Here is a 26,379-nt window from a genome sequence, read left to right as displayed (position 1 = left end):
GGTTTAGATTAGACATTAGGAAGAAGTTCTTTACAATGAGGGTGGTGAGACACTGGAACATGTTGCCCAGAGAGGTGGTGGAGGCCCCATCCCTGGAGACATTCAAGGCCGGAAGTCCCATCCCTAGAGACATTCAAGGCCAGGCTTGATGAAGCTCTGAGCAACCTGATCTAGTTAAAGATGTCCTTGCTTACTGCAGGGGGGTTGGACTAGATGACCTTTAAAGGTCCCTTCCAACCCAACACATTCTATAATTCTATGAATCTATGAGTCTATGATGCATTCACTTACAACCACATTTCTCCAGCTATACCCTTGGTCTTCTGTAGATGGTGCTGCAGAGTAGCTGGGACTTGCTCGGAGGTGGTGGTGATGGTTGATCACAGTCAGGCAATTTTTATAACCTGAGAATTAGGAGAATGGAGCAAAAACTGAGTGAGTAAAAGGGAGAGAAGAAGCAAAAAACCCCACTGTGGCAAACAGTCTTATGGCTGCCTTCTAGATAATAAAGTCTCCAGATCCATGATCTTTCATATCAACAGGTTATTCAGCATAATCTGTAGTGTTACTGCTAATCGCACCCTTAAGCTGGTTTTGTTTGCCTTCACGATGAAAAGCAATATTTGTTAAGATAAAATTTCAGATATTTCAGAGTATCATAAAAATAGTTTGGTTAATAGAAAAAGGAGGGCCAAACAGATCACCAAACATAATGGACGGGATAATCATAGACTACGATAATACATGTATTAGAAAGGAAAAGGGAAAAGGGTCACGCAGTTCTGCAGGCCATTAGTACAACGGGAGTCAGAGTCCCCAGTTGTGAAGGAGCACCAGAGCACCCACAGTGCCTGAAAGAATGACACGGAAGGAACCCAAGACCTTAGGATGTTTAAAAGAACACTGGACTGAGGCACTTGGAATAAATTATGCACTGCAGGTGGTCAGAAGAAGATTTTGGAGGGTACATCTATTGCAAGTGGAAGTGTGGGTGCAGCTGTGGGACATACTAAACACTGAGTTGCAAGTGTTTAAAACTCTCTCCATTGGCCCTAACAACAGATAACGGGCAAGAACATTGCAAGAAATTATATATAGTAGGTCTTTCAGCATGTGTAAATTACCAATGCAGTGCAGCCAAAAATTTATTAACAACAGCTGAAGATATGTTCCAATTGGTCTTATTTACATTTCAGTATATAATAGATAGTATGTAAAAAAACTTCCTCATATGAAATGCATTCCACACAGAAGACAGTAGATATTTTGTTCTGGACTTAGAGGGGATATAGCCTCCTATTTTCCTTTCCTACCATTTCTATTTACAATGTAAAACCTTCAAAACCAGATTTTGAATTTTATAGTAATTTAATTGCTGAAACCTTGCCTGAACTGGGACAATTTACAGCTTGCCTGTATTTTAAGTTTTGTAAAGTAGAAAACTCTTGAAGCCAAAAAACCCCACTTTTCTATTAATTCTCCAGACCCAAACTATCATTTATGTATCAAAATATCTAAAATTTATATTTTAATGTAAAAAAAAGTAATTATGGAAATTAATTTCACCTGTTGAATTCTTGGTCTTTTTTTTTGCACTGGAATTCATAGTTATGTGAGTTTATTCACAGCATAACAGAAGGGCATCTTTCAATGAAAACATTAAAATTGGAAAATGGCTGTTGCCATATATATCATCCTCATATACCCTCCGATTACAGGAAATGTGAGCTCAGTGTACCTAGGCTAGTGCTGAGGGGGAAGCTAGAGGGGGACTGTCCAACTGCTTCCCTGTGCTGTGACACGGAAGATGCACGCCACGCTGGGCAGTGCTAATGGAGGGGCGGAAACCCACCAAATATTCTTCCCCCTTTCCATCCTCCCAACATACCCCTCTGCTGTCCACTAAACCACCGCTGGGAAATTACTCTCCCACCTATGTGCTTCAAGATGTACTTTCCTGTAAAAATACAAGGTGATAAATGGAATGGAATAATGGTCTTTTTTACCTGGTGAATAGGGCATTTCTCTGTCAGAGTGCTCCTGCAGTACTTCTAGCGCGTCTTCAAAAGCCTGGCCCAGTAAGTCTTGGTCAGCAAAACTCTGCAAGAACATTTTTCCGTCAGGAGCCAGGGAAGACCAGGCTGGTTCTTTCCACATTCTCAGTTGGAAAATCCCAAATCAACACAGTGATTATGCAGAATATACATCCTCCTGGAATATGTATTTTGCAGGCACCAAAGCATTACCATAAACATTTACTATTATGAGAAAGTTCTCACTCCTTTGAGAAGCCTCTTTGAGGTCAGTGGGACAACTCACACGGGTAACATTACTCACTTGTGCAAATGTTTCAAGGTTCATTTCCTTAATTTGCAGCAGAAGTTTACATAAAGGGTGTTACCGCTATTGAAGTGTTTTATAGTGTGTAATACAGACATATGTATCACTTGTGTAGCATGATTTACGAAGCCAAAGTTATCATTCAATAACATTGACATGACAAAAAATATTATGCACAAGTTATGAAGTAGTTATGCAAAATGCTGTACTATGCCAGTGTAAGAAACCAAGTGTGGATTTCCAGAAAACTGCTTATTGTCATTTTAGAACAACTTGTTTGAGAAGGCTAAAAACATCCCCCCAAATCTGAGTTTGCCTAAGAGTTTTCTGTAATATATTTGAAGCACTCGTAATGAAAGACAATAAAGGCATTCTAAACTTACCATTATTTAGATCTCAAAACTTGAATCCTGTTTAAAATAAACAATAGTTTAAAATTGTATATTTCAAAATAAACAGTAATTCTCTCAGTATAAATAAAATGAATGAAATTAAATAATTATACATTATTTCCAGTGATGGAATAAAATATACCTAATAATACAGATAAAAGTAATTTAGGATTAGAAAGTGGTATTTTAATAAAATTAAATAATTGTAACAATGTATTTGGTTTTTGTTTTATTTTATATTATTTTTCGTTAATAAGGTTTCCAGTTACATTAATACTGTAACTTTTAGATTACTATACCCATCATTGTAAACACATCTTTTAAAGACATTATGAAGTGAAAATGTGTTATTGCTGGCAGTCTTAGTTATCACAACTGCTAATTTCCGAAAGAAAATACTAACCTGAACAAATGCAAGTGTTTAAGTCTTTTTGGTTTTCTGACATTAGTTTTTTTCCATAATGAAGACTAGCGTATGACTGCATATGAATATACATAAACTGTCAGACTAATTGTGAGTTCCAGAACCAAATTTGATTATTTAATAAACAATATTGCAATATTGTTTAATAAATGTTTAATTGTTTGTTGTTTAATTATTGCTTAATAAACAAAAGTGAAAATAGACACATTTTCAGTCAGTTTAACATGGAGTATATTTTATATACAACATTACTCAGAAACAATTCCTTACTACTTCTTTTTTATTTCTAACAGATATTTGTTACAGACTATAATGATCAGGTTTTGCTGCCTTGCAGTTTTTTTTCCTGTTCTCATTTACATTATTATTTCAAAATTGTAAATATAATAATAATTGTAATAATAATAATGTATTCATCAGTACTTTACTCATTAAAGGTTTGACTATAATCTACTGAAAATACTAGAATTTTTTTTCAGTGATTTCAGCAGATGCAATATTGGTGTCTGTGTGATGTTTTAAAAGGCAAAGAAGAGACAAGATACTTAAATATAAATGAGATGATAGAATTTTATCCAGTACTCGCCATGAATGTTCTAACGTGGTAATTATGACTCAATTTATTTATAAGTATGTTATAAAGTACTGTCAAAATTTGTAAAAATTTTTTTAAGTCTTGATGAACAAGCATATATGGTCAAATCCTGGCAATCCAGTAAATTGACCTCACTGAAGTCAATCGGATTTTTTTCTTTGACTTCAGTGTAGCAAGTATTTCCATAATTTCCATTTATTTTAAAACTAGAACAGGCCATATTAATCCTTTAGCTGCAGTAATGGCCACAGATTCTTGGGGAATAGAGCTGTAGAAATTAAAGACATGAATCTGCTTTGTAAAGACCCTCACATAGTGTTCCCCTAATTTTAAGTAATTCACTTTCCTTAAATTGTTTTTGTCTAACTCAGACTCCAAACTGATACTTGCTAACCTTCACAGAACATCTGCAGTCACTGTTGATGCCTCTCAAAGCCTAAAAAGGTAGAAGTATCAGCAAGGTACTGTTGAATGGTCATACCATTTACACAGCTGAATTCATGCCAAAAAAGAAAAAGTCTCACCTTAATTTAGTTTAAAAAAAAGTGTCTGAACACTTACCTAGAATTTCAATTCCACACGCAACACAAGAATCTGTCTGGTTTCATAAATAAATGAAGGACTGAGTTCCCACAGCAATGGGCTGGCAAAGGGGCTGCATTAAATAGCTGATTTTAGGGAAGTGTTTTGGCTAGGGATTTTTTTTGAGAGAAAAGGTATAGTACACTGCTAGCACGGCCCTTCATTCTACGCAAAAGAAGGGTCGTTTATATTGATATAAAATAAAATTAAATGTTTTAAGTTTTGTCCAAGACATGCAGGTTCTAGGCACTGGGAGAGATTCCTTTTGGCTATGGCACATCCTAACAAATCTGTCACTGACACAGTATGTCTAGGGCTCAAACCTATACCCCTCATCTGTCCTGTTTACACTGCAGTAGACCTTGTGGTTTTATCTGAAACCTCTTGCTTAGCTCAGTGTAAGTATCAGACCAAACTAGACCCCGAAATAAGAGTTTGAGGAAATTTCGTAACTCTGTTTCAACGCTCATGTTTGTAGCCCAGGCCCAGCTCTAAAGCATTTACTATGGCATTCAGGACAGATTCAGACAAGCTGTAGTTCCTGAAATGCCACAGACATTCTGAGCAGCTACAACCCCTGATGTCGCATCCTACAGGATGAGAATTCTATGTTTTTCAGTAGAAAACTTCTTATTGCTGACATAATCTATCCTGAGCTGCATCTCTTTGCAGCCAAGTCTTTCAGAGGCACATTTTACAAAATTTCCTCAGCATTTGCCATGAAACTGCTGTAAAGTAGTAATCACCTCTTATAATATTTATCTGTACTCCCTCAACCCATAACCACAGTGAAGAACTAGCCTGGCTAGGAGTGCTGAGTGGAAGCAATTTGAAGCCAATGTTAGCATCAACCATTATCTGCTGGTTTCGGATGCAAACTGCCTGTTCAAAATTTGCACCACAAAGTTCCAGAAGATTTTTTTTTTTAGTGATATACATCAATACGTGTATGTGGTTTTTTGAACTACAAGTTCCATTTTTTAGCAGTTCTCTGGCGTGACTTGGGCTTATGAAGGAAAATTAATCAGCAACTCTGCTCTTAAAACATCAAAATGTGACTCAGCACTGAATTTCAGGCCAATATACGATTACACAAGTGACTTCCTTTCCACATACAGCTAACTTGACTTTGAACATGGAAAAGGACAGATTTCATGGTTCAGTTCTTTCCTGAAGAAGTGTGTATTGGATTTAAAATTATGAATGAGCTTCGAGATCCATCCTGGGTTCCTTCCAATAAATGATAAATGATGCTAATGGGCCCTCTGATGGTGCAATCTGACCTGCGTACTCCTACATCCCTACCTGAAGCTGGGCAGTTACTGTTCGACCCTCCTGTGCTCCTCGTTTATGCTGGCCATGAAACTGCAGGGGTGGCACCTGTGGAGGAGGTTAGGGCTGTCCTGTGCTGGTCACAGCCAATTCCAGCTGGCTTTGCAACAAAACCACCATATGCCGAAGCAGAGCCCATCAGCCATGTGTGCGGCACCTCTGTGAAAACCTACTGAGGACAGGGCAGAAAATGCCAAAGGTGATGAGGCAAACCTGGGAGGTAACACCAGAGGGGACGAGGAGGGAACAAGGGGACAAGGTGACAAGGAGAGAAAACAAGGGAATGAAGGGAAAACAAGGTCAGAGGAGTTGGAGGTGTTCCATGACTGAGCAGGCATGTCTCAAAAGGGACTGTGACCCGTGGAGGGCCCACGCTGGAGCAGAGAAAACAAGTAAGAAGGCTGCAGCAGCAGAAGAAAAGGGTGATAAACAAGGAGAGGCAGAGAGAAACCACTATGTCCTGACCTCAGTCCCCCGTGCCACCCATTGCTTCACCAAAGGCACTGAGTGTAACCTGGGGAGATAACAAGAGGGAGGAGATGTGTCTGGAGTGCAGCTGAGCCTGGGAAAGGGGAAGGAACGATGTTTTAATGTTTGTCTTCTTTGCTTCCCAATACCAAAATCAGCAACTGAATATATTACGGCAATAAATTAAGTTAAATTCCCAAAGTGAGCAAGCAGCTGTGTGGGTGTGTGGCTGCTGGCCGGGGCCAACACACCCTAGTAGTAAAAGAGGGTGAAGGTTGAGAGATTAAAGCTGATGGTTTTAACACCATTAAAACAATCAATCTTCCTAAATCAAATTGCTCTATGAGAATGTTCTTATTTCGAGTAAGAGGCCACACCATAAGGTGGGCCAGCAAAAGGTTTGTTTTCAGAGGAAATGGCAAGGTGCCATACATAGCACAAACACACAGCATAAAAACGAGAGCAAACACCATCTCAACAGGGTAGATTTAAACTCCGTAACACATTTGTACACTGCAACTTTGGCCCATCACAAGCTCAGAGCAAGGGCTCAGGCTACCTCCCCAGGAAGCCTGTAAGAGTTTGGAAGAGGCAGAGTAAGGCACAGCTCAGGACTGAGTGTCAGCGAACACTGACTGCTCACTCCTCAACAAATCACAGTACAGCCAAGGCAGGCAGCAGGTTGGCTTCTACCAAGAAATGTAATTACAGAAGAAAGCCTGCTTTGATTTTTCCATTGCATGAGAAGATGGATTCCAGAGACAAGCCTGAGAAAGAGAATTTTGTATTCCCATTTTAATGTCTCAAACAATTGATGTGCCTGATATCAAAATTTGAATATCAAGCTCTTCTCTTTCCTCCATGTTATAAAAATAAACTTCCAACAACAGAATGATATTTTAAGTTTCATAACTTTCATCCTTGCTTGGCACATAAAGCTAGTTCATGATAACAGTACACAAGAAGCATAAATAAAAGAATAAATTGAATAAAAGACAGAACTAAATAATGTATTATAGCACTTGTTGGAGGGCTTGAGAAAGCATAGACTCTCATGTGAGGCATTGTTCAAATGTAGAATAAGAAACAGTCTCTCCCTTCCTAAAGGAATGTAAAACTTGAAACGGCAAGGTTTCTCACCAGGCATTTGTAGCTTTCTCAGATTTTTTTTTAATGTCAGGCAATTTGTAATTGCCCAAATAACACAGATATACCACTGAAGATAGGAAGCATTTTATAGAAAAAAACCCCAAATTGGTTGTAGAAATGACTCTGTTCCAGGGAGTCATTTGCCCATACAGAACAGACTGCTTACCAACTCAACAATCTCCAAAAATCAGAAATTGGTGGATGTGACAGCCAGAAAGAGCTTCTGTGATTACACACTTGTTCTGGCCCTTGGCAGACCCTTTGCCACTCCTCCTCTATCCATGCAGCTCTGTAGAAATCTTTGTCATGAATCCTCATGGGTGTAGGTTCACAATAATTACACAACCAGAGATGCTGTCTCCCTGAAAGTGGAAGGGTTGAGAGATTCCAAGCCTGTGCTCACCTCCTGAGTCTAACCATGTTGAACAGCAAACTTTCATATCTCTGCCATTATGCTCCTTTGGGTCCACTCCATTCAAGTTCAAAATAAACTGGGAAGTTTCTTGCAGCAAGGATGCAGCCTTTCCTCTACATAGCAAGAACATGGATCAACACATGGAGAGCTCTGTTCTTTTACAGGAGAGTGCAGTGGTAATCCGGTGTGTTTCAGAGTGAATCAGTCTGCAATCTGAACTTCAAATTAGCAGGCTCAGAAAATGCCTGAATTCACATTCAAACCCCTGGAATACAATGAAAACTCTCCTTAAAAGCAAAACAAAACAAAAAAACACCAAGCAAACACAAAAAGGAAATAAATGCTCCTTAGTATCAGCCAAAGTACTATTGTGTATTGTGCCATGATTTTGGTGAGATAATTTAGTGTAGAATACATACAGAAAAAAAAACTGAAAGGGAACAGAAAAAACAAAAACACAATTATGGCATCATATTGTGTAAGCAAATCAGATGATGAAACTGGGTCTCTAATGATTTCATTTGTGTTGGGAGACTTTAGTCTATGCATTTCAATAAACACAATCATAGAATCATAAATCATAGAATTGCCTTGGATGGAAGGCACGTTTCAGATCATCTAGCCCAACCATCAACCTAACTCTGACAAAAACCATCACTAAACCATATCTCTAAGCACTACGTCTACCCATCTTTAAATACCTCCAAGGGTGGTGCCTCAATCACTTTCCTGGGCAGCCCGTTCCAATGCTTAATAACCCTTCCAGTGTACAAATTTTTCCTAATATCCAGTCTAAACCCCGCTTGGTGCAACTTGAGTCCGTTTCCTCTTGTCCTATGGCCTGTTACTAGTGAGAAGAGACCAACACCCACCTCTCTACAGCCTCCTTTCAGGTAGTTATAGAGAGTGATAAGGTCTCTCCTCAGCCTCCTTTTCTCCAGGATAAACAATCCCAGCTCCCTCAGCTGCTCCTCATAAGACTTACTCTCCAGATCCCTCACCAGCTTCATTGCCCTTCTCTGGACCTCCTCCAGCACCTCAATGTCTTTTTTGTGGTGAGGGGCCCATCAATCATTTATTCAAAACCAGAAGATGAGGATCTATCATGAGTTTAAACTCCTCACTTGCCTTACAAGTCATTCTACAAATGGCATAACTCTCTGCAATGCAAAATATAAATTTTCTTGTAATTGGTGGAGTTTGGAGTTATAGTATCAGTTCGCTACCTCGCAGAAATTGGTATAGAGCCACCAAAGCCAAAGGATCGTTGATGATTTGTACAAACAGAGGTTCTGGCTCATAGTTGACACTAGTATTATTTTCAGTACAGTAAAGGGAAACTTGCTATGCCAGCACTAATGTTGCACATACTTCCCTGACTTCCTGATTTGTTTTAGTTCTTTGGCTACCTTATAAAGCACTACAGTTGGTTAAACAGAAAGAGTGTCATTTTTGCATTTTAATCCTTGTAAAAGCTCTTTATAGTTACTTACAGGGCAATATTTTTTAAAAGAGCTTTGTCCAACCATTATCTCCAAGTACATCTTATATATGAAGCTTTTTCTCTTCTCAAGGAAGAAAAAAGATATTGAAAATGCTTTACAAATTGAATTTTAAGCCTAAAATGAGAGATTATCTCAGTCAGACTCATTTCCTTACTTTTGAATATGAAACTTCTGCATGTCACATTGGGATTCTGATCTCAGAATCATGTTTTAAATTTTAATATTTCTTTAAAGTATTTTGCTTTAAAAATGCTTTAATCCTTTTAGAGTTAATAGTTTTCTGGACTTTATAGTTCCAAAGAAAATACGTCTTGCTATTTCTTAAGAAGATACTCTCTACTTTTAGACTGTTTCAGAATAACATATGATTATCTTAATGTAAAGGATATAAATGGAACCACTGATATGTTTGAAACGTAATGTTTTTCTCCTTTAAGAACTTAAGATCCAATCTTAAAAGATATATTTACTTGGCTAAATTTACATCGTTAACATATTTCACTTAGAACCATCAAGTAATTACAGTCACAAAATTAGGCATCTGGATAAATCATTGCAGAGGTTAGGTCTAAACATTGAATTACCTCTTCTGGGGCCTAAAAAAGAGAAGTGCGGCACGAAGGCTGAAGCTGTGAAAGAGGGCAGATCAGCTCTTCAATGGAAAACCCACATCTAAAGCCCCCACTTTACAACTAGACCCAGTATATTGGTCCAGTTATCCGTGTCAGCAGGGCTTCTCAGGAAGCTTCTTCTTTGGCTCCATATAACCAAAGGAAGTGACTTTCTGCTGGGAAGTCCCATGAAGATAGAAAACCAGAAACCACAACAGAAGCACAGGGAACTAATAACAAAAAGGGCATTGGGAAAAAAACCCAAACCAACCAACCCTAACTAAAAGAAGATTTTGAAGTATGAAATATTTACTTTAATTAATGTACAGGTATAATGAGTACTCTCTTAAGTATTCAGGTAGTTAAAACACCTACAAGCCAATAATACTTCCATGGAAAACTGTCAGAGCAATAATAATAAGCAGGAATAATAATATGAGAGTGTTTTATAAAAATATCTATGGATAAACGAAAGACTATCAATAGTAGGTGAGCCTGATAAAGGGTAAAAGTGGAAGTCTTTTACTTAAAGAGAAAGCCTATAGAAAAAAGTATTTTAATAACCTTCTTAATGATGAAACTGGGGAAGCCAAATAAGAACTAATCATTTTCCAAGTAACTGAGCTATTTGTGAAAGAAACACACCTTCAGATTCAACTGGCATCTAGACCATTCGCGATTAATTCAATACCCCATTTCAACCGCATTCCCCCTAAATTATATAGCTGAGATTTTACAAACGTTAAGACTAGGTGACAGAGACTTTTGAACTCCAAAGAACAGAAGGAAGAAACGGTGTCTATTTTGGAAAAGCTGACGAGACAGGCATACAATAGCTGCTGTAGCATCTGCAATCATACTACAACCTCCAAACCCTGCCTTTCCACTGCATAGACTTATGGCCAGGTCAATAAAAAGCAGACTTTACAATTAAGGTAACGAAATACATATGGTTTTGGTGCCTTGCCTCCAGAATGCAATATGTTACTCTCCTTATGCTCCCTCTGAAGCTTTTGGAGGCAGTTTTGTACTTCAAAATTGAATCAACAGCTACAGCACTGATCGCAGTGCTGCCCTGGACACTAGGGATGTGGGTTCAGTTTCAGGAGTTTAACCTCACGTTCCCCACCATTCAGGAGGATGCCCTGAACAGTAGACCTGTATGTTAAATCGAGGCTACAGCACTTCTTCCTCTTGCAGCTGTGGCTTGGTGAGACATCTAAGTTCGAATCTCCATTAACCATTGAAAAGACTGTTTCCAAAGCTCTTATTTCCATAGCAAGCATTCTCACCACTGAACCACAGCACTAAAAATAGGCTGCTCTCACCCACCTTTTAAAACAAAGTGTCTGAAATCACCTTAGGTGAAAGGCCTGTTCATCAGCGTTAGAAATTATCGTTATTATCATTAGCATTAACAGCTACCAACTGGGACCATGCAGGGGACCTCAGACAAGAAAAAGTGTAGCATCTGGATGGATCCTGCGTAGCATTAGGGAGAAGGAAGGCACTGATCTAGTCAGACTGGGTAATTTCTAGATATTCATAAAAGCAGCATTGCTTCTTCACCCTGGAAAAAAATAGAGGAGGAGTGGCAGAAATCTATATAATCAGTATTAACTTAGAGAATATGAAAAAGATACATTACAGTTCTAATACAGTCCTTATATTAGAAGGATCACTAAAGGACACCACAGGAGGTAAGTAAACAACCAGCAAAGGATACCGTACTTCACACAACAAATGGTTAATTTACAGAAGATACCAGTTATCTGCAGGATGTTGCAGAAACTAATCAATAATATGTTTTCAAAAAGAAATTGGAGGAAAATCTACTCAGGGCTATTAAATATGGAGGTATCATTTAATTCTTTAAGCTATAAATCTGTGGGGAATGCCAAGATGTCTGCACATGGTGACCCCTATGGCATTTTTCTGTTACATTCAGATATCTAATCATCTAGAAAACTCAAAAGGATCTGGAGAGGTGTTGATCAAATTAAATGCTTACAGAGTTAGGCAACTGCACAACAGCGCTTTCTAGCTCAGTTTGGGTAAGAGTGCAGGACTAATTCCTGATGATAATATGTCCAGGTAAAGCCTAGAAACAAATCTGAGGGGGTGACTATTTAAGAAAAGGAAACATTCTCAGAATATATACATGCCCTCTAAGAAAACCAATAAAAACCTGTAATAGTACGGTTGCTGGCTGCAGCGCAAAAATTTGGAATTGTTGGTGGAACTCGTTTTGTAGTTCAAAAAGCAGAGTATGTAGGAAATGCAAAATGTGTTCCACTTTAGCTGTGAGATGGGGGGGGGGGCAGCATTTAAGAACAAGGCTTAAGAAGTCAAGAATGGCTGAAATGACTCTGACCAAAAGTGCGTCCAGCTCAGTATCCCATCACTGATTGTTGCTCACACTGGATGCATAAGGAAGGGTGTAAGAACAGGAGAAGCATGGAGACCTAGTTTCCAGCAATCAGTTGCACACAGACCTCCTTGTGGCTAACGTATTTGTTTCCATGAATCTCTTATTCTAACATTCATATGAAAAAAGCAGAATAATCACTGATAGCTATTATCAAGTCTCAGAATAGGTTGAATTTAAAGGATCTGCACCAAAGCTTTGGATACGATGATGACAGTTATCACAAAACAGACATAACTGGATAAAAAGGACAGGGATTTAAAGAAAAAGGAGAAGGTGGTCCTAGAAATTCTGTAGCAGATGAAAAAAAAAACCAAAACCCTAAAAGACCTATAGCAGACATACAGAAGCAAACAATATAAATGTAATGTAATCCTAACATTTTTAAGACAAGACACATACCAGGTCAAGGCAGGCACAAAAGCATCTCTTGAAGGACAACATCTTTAGGTGTTGGACAAGAAAAAAACCAGCACCTATTATGAAGCAAGCTCTAAAATACCTTTAAATCCTCTGTAAATTACCAGCAGTGGAAAAATATGCCTAATACAGAAAGTGGTGGAAGAAAATCATGGGGCCAGTCTAGTCTGTTGTGCTTGGGAATAGAAATAATTAGTGCCATGTTAATGAAAGTATCCGTTTTAATCATTATAAGAATACAAGGGTTTTTTTCATTACAAGAATACAAGCTGACCTTTACTTTAAATGAAATGGAATACTCTAGAGGATATTAGTATAAGGCCTACGAAGTGTATGTATTTCATTTATAACTTCAAAATGGGCAGAAATAGTATGGAGACACTACAAAAGAAATAAATGTCCAATTAAAATGGGAGTAAAATGTTTTTAACACAAATATGAGGGTTTCTGCACATCTTTTTCATGGAAAATGTGCAATTTCATCACAAGGCCAAGAGAAGTAAACTGTAACAGTTATGTTACTCTTGGCATTAACCACCTGAAAACCAAAAAGAGAAATCAGTTTGGGCTTTCAACGGAAAGATGAAATGTTCCATAGGGATTTTCCTCTAGCTGTTTCTGCTGCAGGTACTTTTCTCTTAAATAATTATAAATAGGGTACCCTGACAGGCTGGCCCAAATCCTGCAATGTGCAACAGGTAGGCAAACTGCCCTTCCCAGGCAGATGCATTGCAAAGTGAATATGCTCCTGTTTTTTTCTATTAAGGCAAAATGTGGGATCACATTTTGACATGATTCTCATGAAAGTTATTACCATGCTGCACGATTGGTACCAAAAAGTTAAGAAGAGGTTTAAGCATGCAACCACCAAAAGCACAGCAGTTTGAGCCTCTGACAAAATGTCCATTTTCAGGGACAGATGTCTACATTAAGTCCCACCAAGGAGTGGAACAGATATTTCCTACACAGGGCTGAGTAGTAGAGACTTGAAAACAGGTCATCTGAAACGAAGGAAGCTGTATGGTTGGGAGGAACATAATAATAAATAGTTGCGAGAGTTACCCAGTAGATCTAGTTCAGTTGGAGACATGAAAACATGTCTGACCTTACAATCAAATGCCCTGAATAAAAGTAGTTAAAATACAATAACTATTTAAATCCATTCTTGGTGTTATAATTGTCATATTACAAGAAACCCCAGCACTTTCTGTCTTTATTGAAGGAGTAGAGTGAGGTCAGATTTCTGACACAGTTCTAGATAAAAGAAATACATTTTAAGGAACTGCAGAGTGGTAAAAGAAATTCTTTAAAAATAGAATTCCTCTCTCTACTATACTCTGAAGGTGACTGAAAAACAGCTGTCACAAATAATGGGGTTTTATGCTTTGATGAGACAAACAGTTATGTGGGCATAAAATGCTATGACTAGCAAATAAATGCTTCCTATATTACCAGGGAAGTGCTGAAGAAGCACTTAGGCTTTGGGGATTTTTACAAACTGGTGTTAAAGAAATCCTGTATCTTGCTGGTAGGGTAGGAGGCAAGTTGGTAAAATTGTTTCTTGACTTGGAGTCTTTTTTGAAAGAGAATTTTTAAAGCTGAGTGTTTTTTTAAAATTTCAAATGAGACGTCTTTTTGCAATGGCTTCTATACGGACACACTCTTCAATTTCTTTTTGAGGTAAAAGAAATGGTAAAATCTAACAACGAACTTGTCTGTGAGGGTCTTTTCCTACATTCCATTGGAGAAATGGCTAGAAAAGTGAAATATAAGAGGAAAAGTTATCAGTTAAGATAAAAATAATAGGGATGGTTTTTTTGGCCACGTTGCCATTCCGACTTCCACTCATCAGCCTCAGAAGCCCACAGAATCAAAAAAACACATTAAAATATAATTCCTTTGAGAGGCCTACAGCAGAAGAAGGTTAGGTGACTGCATTTTGAATTATTATTGAATTCAACACAGAAGCAAGAGACCTGACAGTTACACCACACCTTAGCCTTACATATGTCCTGTAAATGTCTCCCATGGAATTCCCCCAACCCACACCTACAACAGGATCTCAGCGAGTCTAGCTCACTCAAGTTTTCTAGGATGTATCTGGCAAACGTAGGTACAAAAGAAACATGAAAAAACATGAAGTGAATTGAGAAATGGAATCATGAGTTTATAAGCTAAGGCTTCTGGCTGCCTGTTTTATGAAATTGTTACGAAGATGTTGGCCAGCTAACTGCTTAATTCAGTCATATACAGGAGTCTAGAGTAAAGATATGAGAGGTTTAATTTAACGTAACATCTTTAAAGATCAATTCAAACACATTCAGAGCTAGGGACCCAGTTCTAGAAAACATTCGGATGTTGTCTTAAACTCATGCCTAATCAGAAGCACATTTTAACTTAAAACTAAGTATGTGCTTAACGTGCCCAGATAAGTTGAGCTCCTGATTACTGCATGGTAAGAGGTAATGTCTTGTATTTTAATAGGTCCACAAAAAGACGTCAGACACTTTACAGAAACAAATATAAATAGGATTCTAGAGAAGGCACCCTACAAGTTACAACATTAACATGATGCAGAAAGGGAAAATGAGAAATATTCTACAACAATCTTCAAATTAAATAGTATTTTTGACCTGCATCTCCCATATTTTTCTCATTTTAAGCCAAGCTCTTAACATTATTTGTGCAAAATATATGTTTGTGTCTTGAATAACTTTTGATTCAGGGAATACAGAACCTGTTCATTTAAATTAAGCACAACAGAAACATTACGTATTTCATACACACAGTCAAAGAGATCAAGCCTTTTTCCATCTCATGTCAGGGAGTTAAAACAACGTGGGGGATGACCCGTAACTCTCACCTGCTTTCAAGGTTGATTATAAATACATGTTGATAAAGGTCAGCAAATGCAAATCGTGACAGAAATAACTGGCTAGATGTTATGTTTTTATGTCACTGTGTGCCTCATGTTGAACATGTTCAACAGTGCTAGCTGAAATTCACAGCAAGCAGAACTGCATCGTCCGTAAAAAACATCTTCAGGACTGTTTAATTATGCTATTGATCAGACACACAAAATCTCACACATGTGGTATGGTTTGTGTTGGGGACGTGCTTTTTTCTGTTCCACAGAAACTCATTTGAATTTAGATTACATTGCAAGCCACTGCAATTCTTCGCCCATACTAAATGAACTTTTATACTTCAGCATCGGAAGCTGGAGGACCCTGGGCAGCAGAGTGTGCTTTGTTCCTTCCCAGCTTCTTCCCAGGCCCAGGACTGCGCATGTTCTCTTCCACCAGCACACGCTGTGAACAAGTGCTGCAGGGGCAAATCAGGACTTGCCCTGTAACTGAAGCTTTGTACCAGGACACAGTTGAGCTCTAGCAGTGCGAGAACTGTCTTTTCCCTGCTCTTTCAGATCAACTTTTTCTTCTACTGCCACCTGAACAGCACTGGAGCTCCATGGGACAAGTAGCGGCTTGACTGGAATACAGGCACAGGACAGGCTGAATTTGGGAGGAAGCAGTACCAGAGACTGCTATGTAGGACTCCAGGGGAGACGTAAGAAAGAAACCATGAAATGGTAATTAGAAGAGCAAAAGATGCTGGGAAGTAAGACTGGGAGCTGGAGATCATCGGAGACACTGGCTCTGAACTCCAGTGTGCTCTGTGGAGTTGTGGGGAGAGGTGCCAGAAGGAGATTTGACCAGGATTTGAGAAGAGAGGGTTGGGACTGATTTCCCAAGAAGATAAAGGGAAGGCTAAGATTCATAAGAGAATCTGGACTAATTTTGTGGGACCTGGATGAAGAGAGTAGGATTGGGGATAAGAAGCCTGGGCTAACATGTTTTGGGTTGAGGAGAGGGGCAAAAAGAATAGAAGCCAAAGATAGCGGAGAGGGAAGACCAGCTTTTGAAAGATAAGGGAAGGAGGAGACAAACCTGAGGAATGGAAGGGGAAGGACCAATGTCCTCTTCCCACTCCCAAACTCCCAAGACTACAGTAGAGACAAAGATTTCACCTGGACACTTAATGCTTCCCTGCTGCAGCAAAGATCCGTGAAATTCTATTGTGAAATAGGGAGATAGGAACCTGCTATTGCTATCGGATGAACAGTTCACTCAAATGGTGGAAATGCAGGTGGCAGACTGAAGGGACTTTTTTATGCCAGCCTTTTTCCAAATGTTATTGTTGTTAACTGAGGAATCTGAAAGCAGGGCTTGTAGGAGCCTCGTCGAGGACAATGCAGAAGCACTCCAAAGACAGAAAATACCAAATAAAATCATAGTCATCTCCCTTCCCTCCTCCCTGGGTGTATATTTTAACATTTTCCAATGAAGGACCCTACTTTTTTCTGTGCATGGAATAAGTCTTGCTCTAATGGTGAACTGGGACTGTTTAGTAAATGAGACTGTAATTTGCAGAAACCCTGCTGCATCTGCTGCAGAAGTTATAAATTGTCTAGTGAATAAGGAAGAGAGAGGATGCTCTCAAAATTAAAGCAGCTGAATGCTACCCTGGAGAAGTGGGTTCTGACCCTGTCTCTACCACAGAGTTCCCAAATGATGCTAGGCAAGTCCCTTTGAACAAACTTTCACAGGTGGTCACTTACTGTATGTTCCTCATTATTGGGATTTCTGACTTGAGACCCCAGTATCAGATTTGCAGAAATGCTGAGCAGTACCAGCTGCAAGTCACTGAGCACTGGCCTGAGCCCACAAACTACCCACAAATGCTGAGCTCTCTAAAGCATGAGTTCTTAGGTATCTTATCTGGAATACACAAAATTAGTGGGTATTCTCTAATTTAATCTCTTTGTGCGTTCATCTGTAAAGCAGGGATAATAAAATTATCTTCACATCACTACGTTCTTATGAATATAAATGTCTTAATGCTTATATAGCATTCATATGCTGTAATGGGGGAAGCATAAAAAAGTCTATAAAGGGGTTAGCAATTCTCCCTGGAAAGAAATATCTGACTGTGTAGCAAATAAGGCTTGGGGATGCAATCAGTAAAGAAATCCCACTGGCTAATTAGTCACTAAAAGAGCACTATCCCATACATGCACTGAATGAAGGTCTGATCTTGTAGCAGAAACAGGTGGTGATTATGTCAAAATAGTACCATAACACAGATACACAGTGAGGGCAAATTAAAGTTGTACCAGTCAACTTAATTTTGCCATGTTGTAACTAACTTTTGATTACTTAATTTGTAATCTTAATATCCTTTTAAAGGAGATTTCACTGTGTGCACAGACAAGAGGGTTATGTGTTTACTAATTTCTGACTTCAGAATATAGTCTCACATCTTCCTTTTTTAAGAAAATGATGGACTTTTGAAGTGACTTCTTGATCCTTACCAGAAGATGCAAATATGAAAGTCTTTAACAGCAATAACGAAATTTTTTCTAAAATGTTTTGAAGGCTTTTGACTCAGATAGATAGAGATATTCATATAAAGCAACATTAAAAAAAATGTAACTGGCTAAAAATGCCTTCCCCTCAATTCTCAGATTCCCAGTGTTCACGTCTATTTTAATAAATTACCAAAACAACAAAACACCAGACGAATTACAGGCACGAAACACATAAAATATACTTCAGAAAGTTGTAGGAAGGGGAATCTCTGGGCGTGTTTACAGGTCAGAGATGACAATGACATTGCTAGTGCTACGTTTGGGAAAGTGTCTGGGCTGAGCTTGCAAATAAATTTCCAAGCAACGTCAACCTCAGCAGCACCATGTGAGGAATTAGGATTACTAATCAGCCTCTGTTTTCGTACAGCCTCCAGCTAGTTATGAAATGCAGTTTGAGTTTGAGTTGTGCCTGTGGCTAAGAAGCCACAGTTTTGGCACATCTGCTGTCCTCATTTAATGGTTTCATTTGTTTTCTAGCTGTCCACGGTCTTCTAAGACAAACACGACATGAAGATCTTGATAGGTGTAGTGCAAAAGCATTCCATTTATATACTGATGAGGAAACAGACGTCAGGTCTTTTTTTTAATAAACAAAATTCAAAACAGAAAAAGAACATGGCAATATTTTCCTCTGCATATCATTTCAAAGTAATCAGATTGTCTCTTATTCAGTACTATTTGCCTACGGTTAAATATTAAGCATCAGTGATAATAAATACCACAAGTGGCCTTTTAGAGTTCTTTCTTTGCTATTGCAGAGTACAAAGACTGATGAGAAAACATTTGCTTCTGAAAATGACATAGGCCAGCAATAACTGGGGAACTGAAAGGTACCAAGTGAAAGGAAAATGACAAAAAAAAAATTGTCATCAGCTTTGATTGAAATAATCTCTGTTGCAAGTATGGAATTCCCAAGACAATGCTAGGAAACAATTGAAAATCTACTTTTAGAATATTTATATGACTCAGCATAATGTTTATTACAAATAAGTTCCTCCTTTTTTAATAGAACTCGAAACTTGCTAACATATAGTAGCACCATTCTCGCAGAACAAAATGAGTATTTCCACATCCTACATTTCAGCAGACATATTAGCTTTATTCTAAGATTCTTTTGAAGAAGTAAAAGCAGTCATTACACAAAAAATACACAGGATGTATTTTTATACAGAAATTATAAGGTATTGCATAGCCCAATAAATAGTTTGATACGGACAGAGGAGTGTGGCAAGAGGGAATACAAGGCTAACAAGGGAATATCAGTTCAGCTGATACACATGCTTGTTCTGTGTCAATGTAGAATGTTTGCCTTGCACAGATCAACAACAGATAATCTGGATTAGCCAGCCTATTTTGCCAGCTGGAATGGGTACCTGGCCAAAAAACCTCCCTGGCGGCTCATCTGACTAAAGAACAGAAGATGCACCAGACGCCTCTGAAATTATGCTTTTTTCTGCACCCGTAGTAAATGGTATTGTACAGCATATTGTCTTTGGTCCTACTGGAAGTACTTTTCTGCAGAATGTCCTGTATATAGTGAATATCTCTGAACACATTTCCATTTCACTGCTTCAGTTCCCGTTAAAGTATACACACTTAAATATTATGTATAATTTAGGTCTCCCTTTATGAAGGATCTGTTTTAGTTTGGATTCTAGATAGCATTTTAAGGTAGTATGAATACGCTAGTTATATACCTTAGTATCCTATTGCCAGAAGCATTTGAAAGCACAGAATGTTGCTTGCTTTTGATGAGATCCTTTACTCCTTCTGTTCAACCTGTTACCATAAGTAGCTGCCACTGATCTCCAAATAATTTCCCTGTGACATTCTAAGTGATGTGTCACCTACCACGTGAACAATTGTGCATTTAGCTGATGAACTATCAGAAGAAAAGGTCACAAGAAAACTTCAGAAAGTTTTCACTGAAACTAGGATGCTTCAATGGAAAGTAGGGTCTAGCAGCTGGTAAATAAAAGTTTCTGATGTCTTGCAAAGATAGTTTTAAGGGTTTTTAAAATTTGCTTGGGGTGTTTCCAATACACAGTTGACTGCTGTCTTCAACAGTTTTGGGCAGAATGCCTGAGAAACATATCAACTCCTTTTGAAATCTATTGCCCCCTCCTATGGCTACGATGGTCCTGCTTTTTCCTTGGTGTGTTCAGAGGCTACAGGTCTTAAATTTGTTGCAAAATGCTAAAGAGCTTTCTGGGGCTCAGGGTGTCTGTTGATTATGATGAGGAATTTTCTGAATTGGACATCTGAAAAACTAGTTTCTTGTGATTGTGAGGGACAAGAATTGATAATGTAATTGACCCTTTCTGTCCCATGTTCCAAATCAGTTTGGTGTTACAAAAATACCAATAATCTAGCAAGGCTTTTTTGCACTAGTATGTGCAGACATAGAATTTTTCACTCACACCTATTACATCGCTTTTCATACTGCTGGTGGAGACTGATCAGAGTCAGAGGTAAGTCCTTATCAATGGAATTTCATATTTTGTCTAAGACAGGATGAAACACCATATGATGAGGCCAACTTCTGCACTGTTGCTAATTGCAGTGCAAAATGAAACATGACATACGCTTCAATAACTGTTCTGGTTCCTGACAAATTATGTTTTTTTAATCATAAGAAACTCTGAAAAGGTACTGAACTTTAAAAGAACTGTTTGAACTGTTGGAACTGCTAATTTAAATGCATGCACATTGAGCAAAGATTTGTGATACATAGATAAATGGCTTGGTGGCAACTCATACCTTAATGAAAATAGAATTGCTCTTCCCTAGCTGTCAACAGGGAGCTCCCTCCCATCAGAAAGGTGAAGGCTTAAAGGAGGAATTAACAGGCATATTCAGATTCCATATATTAGGACAGTAGACGTCATTGATGGATAATGTGGTGACAAACACAGGCAAAACTGTTGTGAGACGACAAAAGGCTTCTAGACTTTGGCCCTCTCTATTTGCATGTTTCAATAAACTTTTTTTTGTTTGGTTCGTTCCCATGCTTCCCCACACACACACCATGCACAAGTTTCACCCTGAATTTCTATTCTAAGTGAAGAGAAACAGAAACATAAAAACTTAGATGAAATCAATGGAATTTCCCCCCCCCCCCATCATAATTGTGATGCCTTCCCTGTCCTTTAAAGTGACTTTGTGTATTAAGGCATTTTAACAGGTATCAAAATGGTCATGGCAAGAAATTTGGACAAAACCACTCAGAGCCATCTGTTAAGGACATCCTGTATAGCTGTAGCCAACATATATACTACCACTCACACAGCTTCTCCGAATAGGTGAATCAAAATACTGCTGCTCAGGGTATGGCTCACTTAACTGCTCATATGACGATCATTGTAGTATTAAAGGAGTCATTAAGCCTGTTAAGAACTCCTGGAAGAGAGTTGTGCTTCAAGATGCAAACACACAAGTTTTAGGGGCATGCCTACATGTGAGCTGACAGGGCTCTACATTGCTCTTCTAGCAAGAGACGAACCTCTTGAAATACTGAATCAGAGAAACAGCCACCAGGATTGAGACCTGTGGCCTCAAAAGTAATGTAAAGATTCCCTCCCACATTAACCCCCATGTGTTTAGGATCAGACCTTGGAGTGCACGACTCCTTACAAGAATAAAGTAGGGGAGGCGCGTGATCTGCAGAGGAAAGAAGAGTCTAGAATAAAGGTTTTTAGGAGGTTTCTGAAGGATGGAGGAAGGTAACATAGAAGGTAATGGGTCTGTGTGAATATAATACCTTTTTGAAGGTATGAATCCAGGAAGAACAAAAACCTATGGCTCACACAATAAACAGACATTTGCACCTGCACCAAGTAACAAAAATTTAACAGAATAAAACTAGAGGTACGCCAATGAAAATAACAGCATCACTAACTATACCGTGAATTTTCGGCCTGAAAATATTTTTATTTTCAGCAGCAAAGCCACTTGAAACATATTTGTGCAACAAGGCAAACTGTACACAATACAAATTCTTGCACGTACCATTAGGCTGGCCTATTCTTATAAAACAGACAGTTTTTCCTGTATTCTCTCCAGACTATACTGCTTGTATCTGAAAATAAACTCATTCCTGAGGTAGCAGTAGAAAACGAGGATTTATCCTGCTCTTTGCAGAGGTTGCAAGATCTCTAGGACAGCCAACAGCCCCACAGTCTGGTGCTACTCATGTACTGCACCAGAACCGGGTTTCCAGTTTCTCGCTTTCCGGTTGTGGGTGCGTGTGTCACCTGTTGGCTGGTTGATTTTTAGTGTGCCACCGGGAAGCTCTTGGGATTGTAGCTGTAAGATTGGTATGCAGAGATGTCGTCAATTCGTCCAGATTTCAGAAATACAAGTAAGAAGTGAAGAAATTGGAGTAGTATATAGAAATAATATATAGCAAATACAAGCTGTTACAAACAGAACCAGTTGCCGACAAAATTACTGAAGGTTTAGCCAAGTGTTTAAAAGTAACCATGCTGTCAGACCTTCACTGGGAAAATGTGTGTTTAAATGTACATTAAGACGCAATCAAAAACACTCACAAGCAAACATCACACTTCTAGGCTTCTGAACCACTGAGAATCAGCAATGCTGCTTTATCAAACAGAAGGTGATTTTTCACCAGAGAACTCACAATTGTGTCTAAAATCTGCCTTGTTCTGCCTGTTTTCATTACATCATCTACCAGAAGAGACAACACAAAGCTAGGAGCTTCACCATGTTAGCTAGGAGAAGGGATAAACCAGGTGTACAGGGTGGGAAGTGCGGACACCATGCACTATTACAATAATGGATATTTTAAAGTTGCTTACAAAAATTCATGGGAAAATCATTAAATTACTACATTTTGAAGACCGATGCATGCAAAATTATGAAATGATGTCACAATTCAAATAAACACAATTATACATCAACTACTCCTAAAAATAAAGATATTAGTCTAATGATTGACACTTGAAAAATTCTAAAGTTTTCATAGCAGAACACACCAGATGTTCGCAAAGGTGGCTCACTGAAACTGCATTACCTGAAGTCCCACAATTACTAAAAATCCATGTGCTTGGAGTCCAGCAGCTGTTCAGAAACCATAAGAACTGTTTAAAGGGAGCTTATTACAAGGCCAATGCACAAGACAGTCATAAACTGTAGGTTGAATAGCTCATACACAATTATGCTACAATGGCATTTAAGAAAACAGTTCCAGCCTTACCTTTAATTAGGATATTTGAGTGGTGAAGAGGAGCCACTTGCCTTACGTGCCCCTGAGGGGCACATTTTTTCTTACATTGGAGGTACTTAATTTTACAAATGAAAACTGACTTTTCCATTAGCAGAAAATTCTTCTGAAGGAGAAAATACAATTTTGCTTATATATAATTCATAGGTGGGGAAGTTCTATCAAATCAAAGAGGTACTTTTTTTCTTCCTGAGGAACATGCCACAAAACAAAGTACAAGAAACTTGTGTGAGAGGGAATAAGCTATGATTTACTTCAAGTACGCATTCAGGGATGGGAAGGTACTTAAATTCAAAGGCAGCTCTGCAAATCTTCTCTCGGCGTCAATCATTGACTGTTTTCCTAGTTTTACTTTTGTTCTCATGAAAAGAGATAGAACGATAGCTCTGCTCCAGAGCTCGAAAAACTCATTCTGGCTGCAAAGCAGGAACAGCAATGTGAACTTCCTTGTGATACACAGACCAGCACATTGGAATGAATTGCAATGGTGTAAAGCTACCTGCAAACACTCCTCCTACCCCGACCTTACATTGCTCCCTTTTGTACTTCTCCTTCTATAATGTTGCCATCTGCATTGGCATAGTCATTCATATAAATTTTATGATGGAAAAAATGCCCTCTTTCTGCCAAATGAGTGGGGTTTTTTCAGATGCATGAGGAAGGGAAGTGTGGAGGGGAGATGTAGTTGAAACATCTACACGGACTGCACAGTGATGCTGGGACAGGTCTTTAAGATGCAAAAGGTTTGGAGGCAGTTAGATAGGACGGATTTAGGGCACTGGACAGCAAAAGTAAATGGAGGCCTACTGGGGAGAACAGGAGTTGTCTAGTACCATGCTGGCTTCAATGCTTTTTACTCTTGTGAGAAATAAGTTCCGGTCCGAATGAAATAGGCTCAGGCAGAATCCTCTGTGAAGCACATTTTTATTCACGTTCTTGCAAGAGCGGGTGACCTAGCAAGTAGGCACACTTTCAGTTCTTGAAACACACCTTTTTATTCCCTAATCCCAGATGAATTTTTCCCTCCCCTGTTTCCCACTGGTTAGGTACTCCATGGTTCACAGTCTGTCCGAGGCGCCTAAAATTCTTCCCGCATGTCCTGCCTCTGTTTACTTCTCTTTATGCTACACCTAAAGGGATTATCTGACTAGTTTATTTCTTTCCTTTTTGGTAAAAGTTTGCTCAATGTCATTAGCCCTGGTTAAATGTTTGACTACCCTTCTTGACACTAATCCAGTAGGAATCAGTTTGTCCTTTTGTCTGTGTGATAAGAGATGTTCTACAAGCCTTCGCTGAAGCCTCTTTGTCTTAGTCATTCCCTTATCATGTCACCTCTGATGGGAACAGCTTTTCTCCTCTGCAAAAGCAATACCTGCCTTTCTTACACTCTAAACGTTCCCTGAGTCTTGGTTCAGTCAAGATATCTACTACCAATGTGGCAGTATACACGTCTACCCAACAATATGAAAACATTAGGCAACACACCAAAATTAAGAAGCTGCCATGCCTGTTTGAACAACCCAGGGATGAAATAGCCGAATTTGGGTTTGGACCAAATGACCTCCCATGACCCCTTCCAACATCAACTCCTCTGTGATTTTGCCAATTACTGTTTGTGGTGTGTGATCTCTCACTCAGAAATGCATAGGCACTAGAGGACTTGAACATAGTAAATGTGGCACCTGGATCACAGCGGGAATCCAAAGAATTGCAGAGCAGGAAGCCAGATCACTGAAACCTACAATTTGGAACAGAAGGTGTTGGAAATAGAAAATACTATGGAAAAGCCAGCAAGGCCTTTTTAAATTTATACCTAAGAAACATATTGGAACTATTTGAGGGCATGAACAAGTATGTAGGCAAGTGTCAGAAGACTTCCAAAAGCTTTTCCCAGCAGAGGGCAGTCCCCCAGTACGGGCCTGCTCAGCCCTGCACTAGTCAACATACTCATAAATCATCAGGAAAAGAGGATAAGGCAGCAGGATTTACTGAGAATGCTATATTATTCAGGAAAACAGTGATTATGGAAAACTATGAAGAATTGCTGAAAGACCCTATAGTCATCACTGGATGACAAAATGGCAGCTGAAATTCAATGTAGATTTAGACAAGAATGCAGAAACTATCCTATCTTCATATAGATAGTGACGGCTTCTGAACTATTACCAGTCAGGAAAGAGATCTAGGGATAATGGGATAATTCTATGAAAACACCAGAGTCCTTTCATTCATCCTGGGATCAGCGCCATTAGGTCAAAGAAAGAGCAACGCATCAGCAGGGCAGGATGGACAGGAAGGGCTAAAAGTCATTACGCTGCCATTACCACCTGGAGCTCGCTGTCTCCTGCAGACATCATCTCCCACATTCTTGCATATTCTTCATCTGGAAGTCTCTTCAGAACCCACTAACTTATGGAAATGGCAAGGACCAAACATCCAAGCTGGAAGGTATAAATACCATCAGCTTACCTGAAAGGCTTTTGAAGCTGATCCAACAGCAGCTGGACTGCTGAGGCTTTTGTGCTTCCTGGTGTGATACAGGGGACACCCGCATCATGACGAAGGAGGAAGGATGAGCACTCTCACTCCAGCTAGGTAACCATTTTGTTCATAGGTGCATGAGTTACAAGTTATGAATTAGAGAACCTGTGAGTTAGAAACTTCATAAATTAATGAAGCGATGAGTTAGTGAATTCACATTTTAGACAAGTGTGTACAAGAGGGGATTGAGCCCTTGTGTGACATGCTTATTTGTCTTCTTTCCTAATGAGCTTATGAAATAAAGTTCAATTTACAGAGTATGCTGTCCTGTAAAATTTGAGATATCTAAATGAACTGTGACACTCCAGCTTCAAAAGTAATCAACAAAATCAAACAGTAGGGATTAGTAGGAAAGCAATGGAAGACAAAACAAAAAACACTGAAAAGCCACTGTGCACATTTCACACACTCACATCTTGCATACCATCTATAGGTCTGCCGCTTTAGGAAAGACTGTCTTAAGGAAGAAAGGAAGACAAAGACAGACCAAAATATAGAATTACT

General features: G+C 38.9%; 1 protein-coding gene across 3 annotated transcripts in view; it reads right to left on the bottom strand.

Annotated features, from left to right (window-relative positions):
- SPIC (Spi-C transcription factor) overlaps positions 1 to 23,431 on the bottom strand; it is a 29,183-nt gene extending 5,752 nt beyond the window's left edge. The window contains exons 1-4 of one of the 3 annotated variants that reach the window (XM_063323347.1): positions 23,308 to 23,431; positions 2,724 to 2,750; positions 2,007 to 2,100; positions 292 to 404 (exon numbers count right to left, since the gene is read on the bottom strand). In XM_063323347.1, coding sequence (XP_063179417.1) covers positions 292 to 404; positions 2,007 to 2,100; positions 2,724 to 2,726 — 210 coding nt within the window. In that variant the 5' untranslated portion in view covers positions 2,727 to 2,750; positions 23,308 to 23,431. Of the gene's footprint in view, positions 1 to 291; positions 405 to 2,006; positions 2,158 to 2,723; positions 2,751 to 4,312; positions 4,389 to 23,307 lie in introns of those variants that run through there. The other 2 variants (XM_063323353.1, XM_063323342.1) reach the window with 2 other exon arrangements.
- Between the last annotated feature and the right edge of the window lie 2,948 nt (positions 23,432 to 26,379).

This window comes from Chroicocephalus ridibundus, chromosome 1, assembly GCF_963924245.1.
Source record: "Chroicocephalus ridibundus chromosome 1, bChrRid1.1, whole genome shotgun sequence".
Lineage (NCBI taxonomy): Eukaryota > Metazoa > Chordata > Aves > Charadriiformes > Laridae > Chroicocephalus > Chroicocephalus ridibundus.
This window is presented reverse-complemented; position numbering and strand designations above follow the sequence as displayed.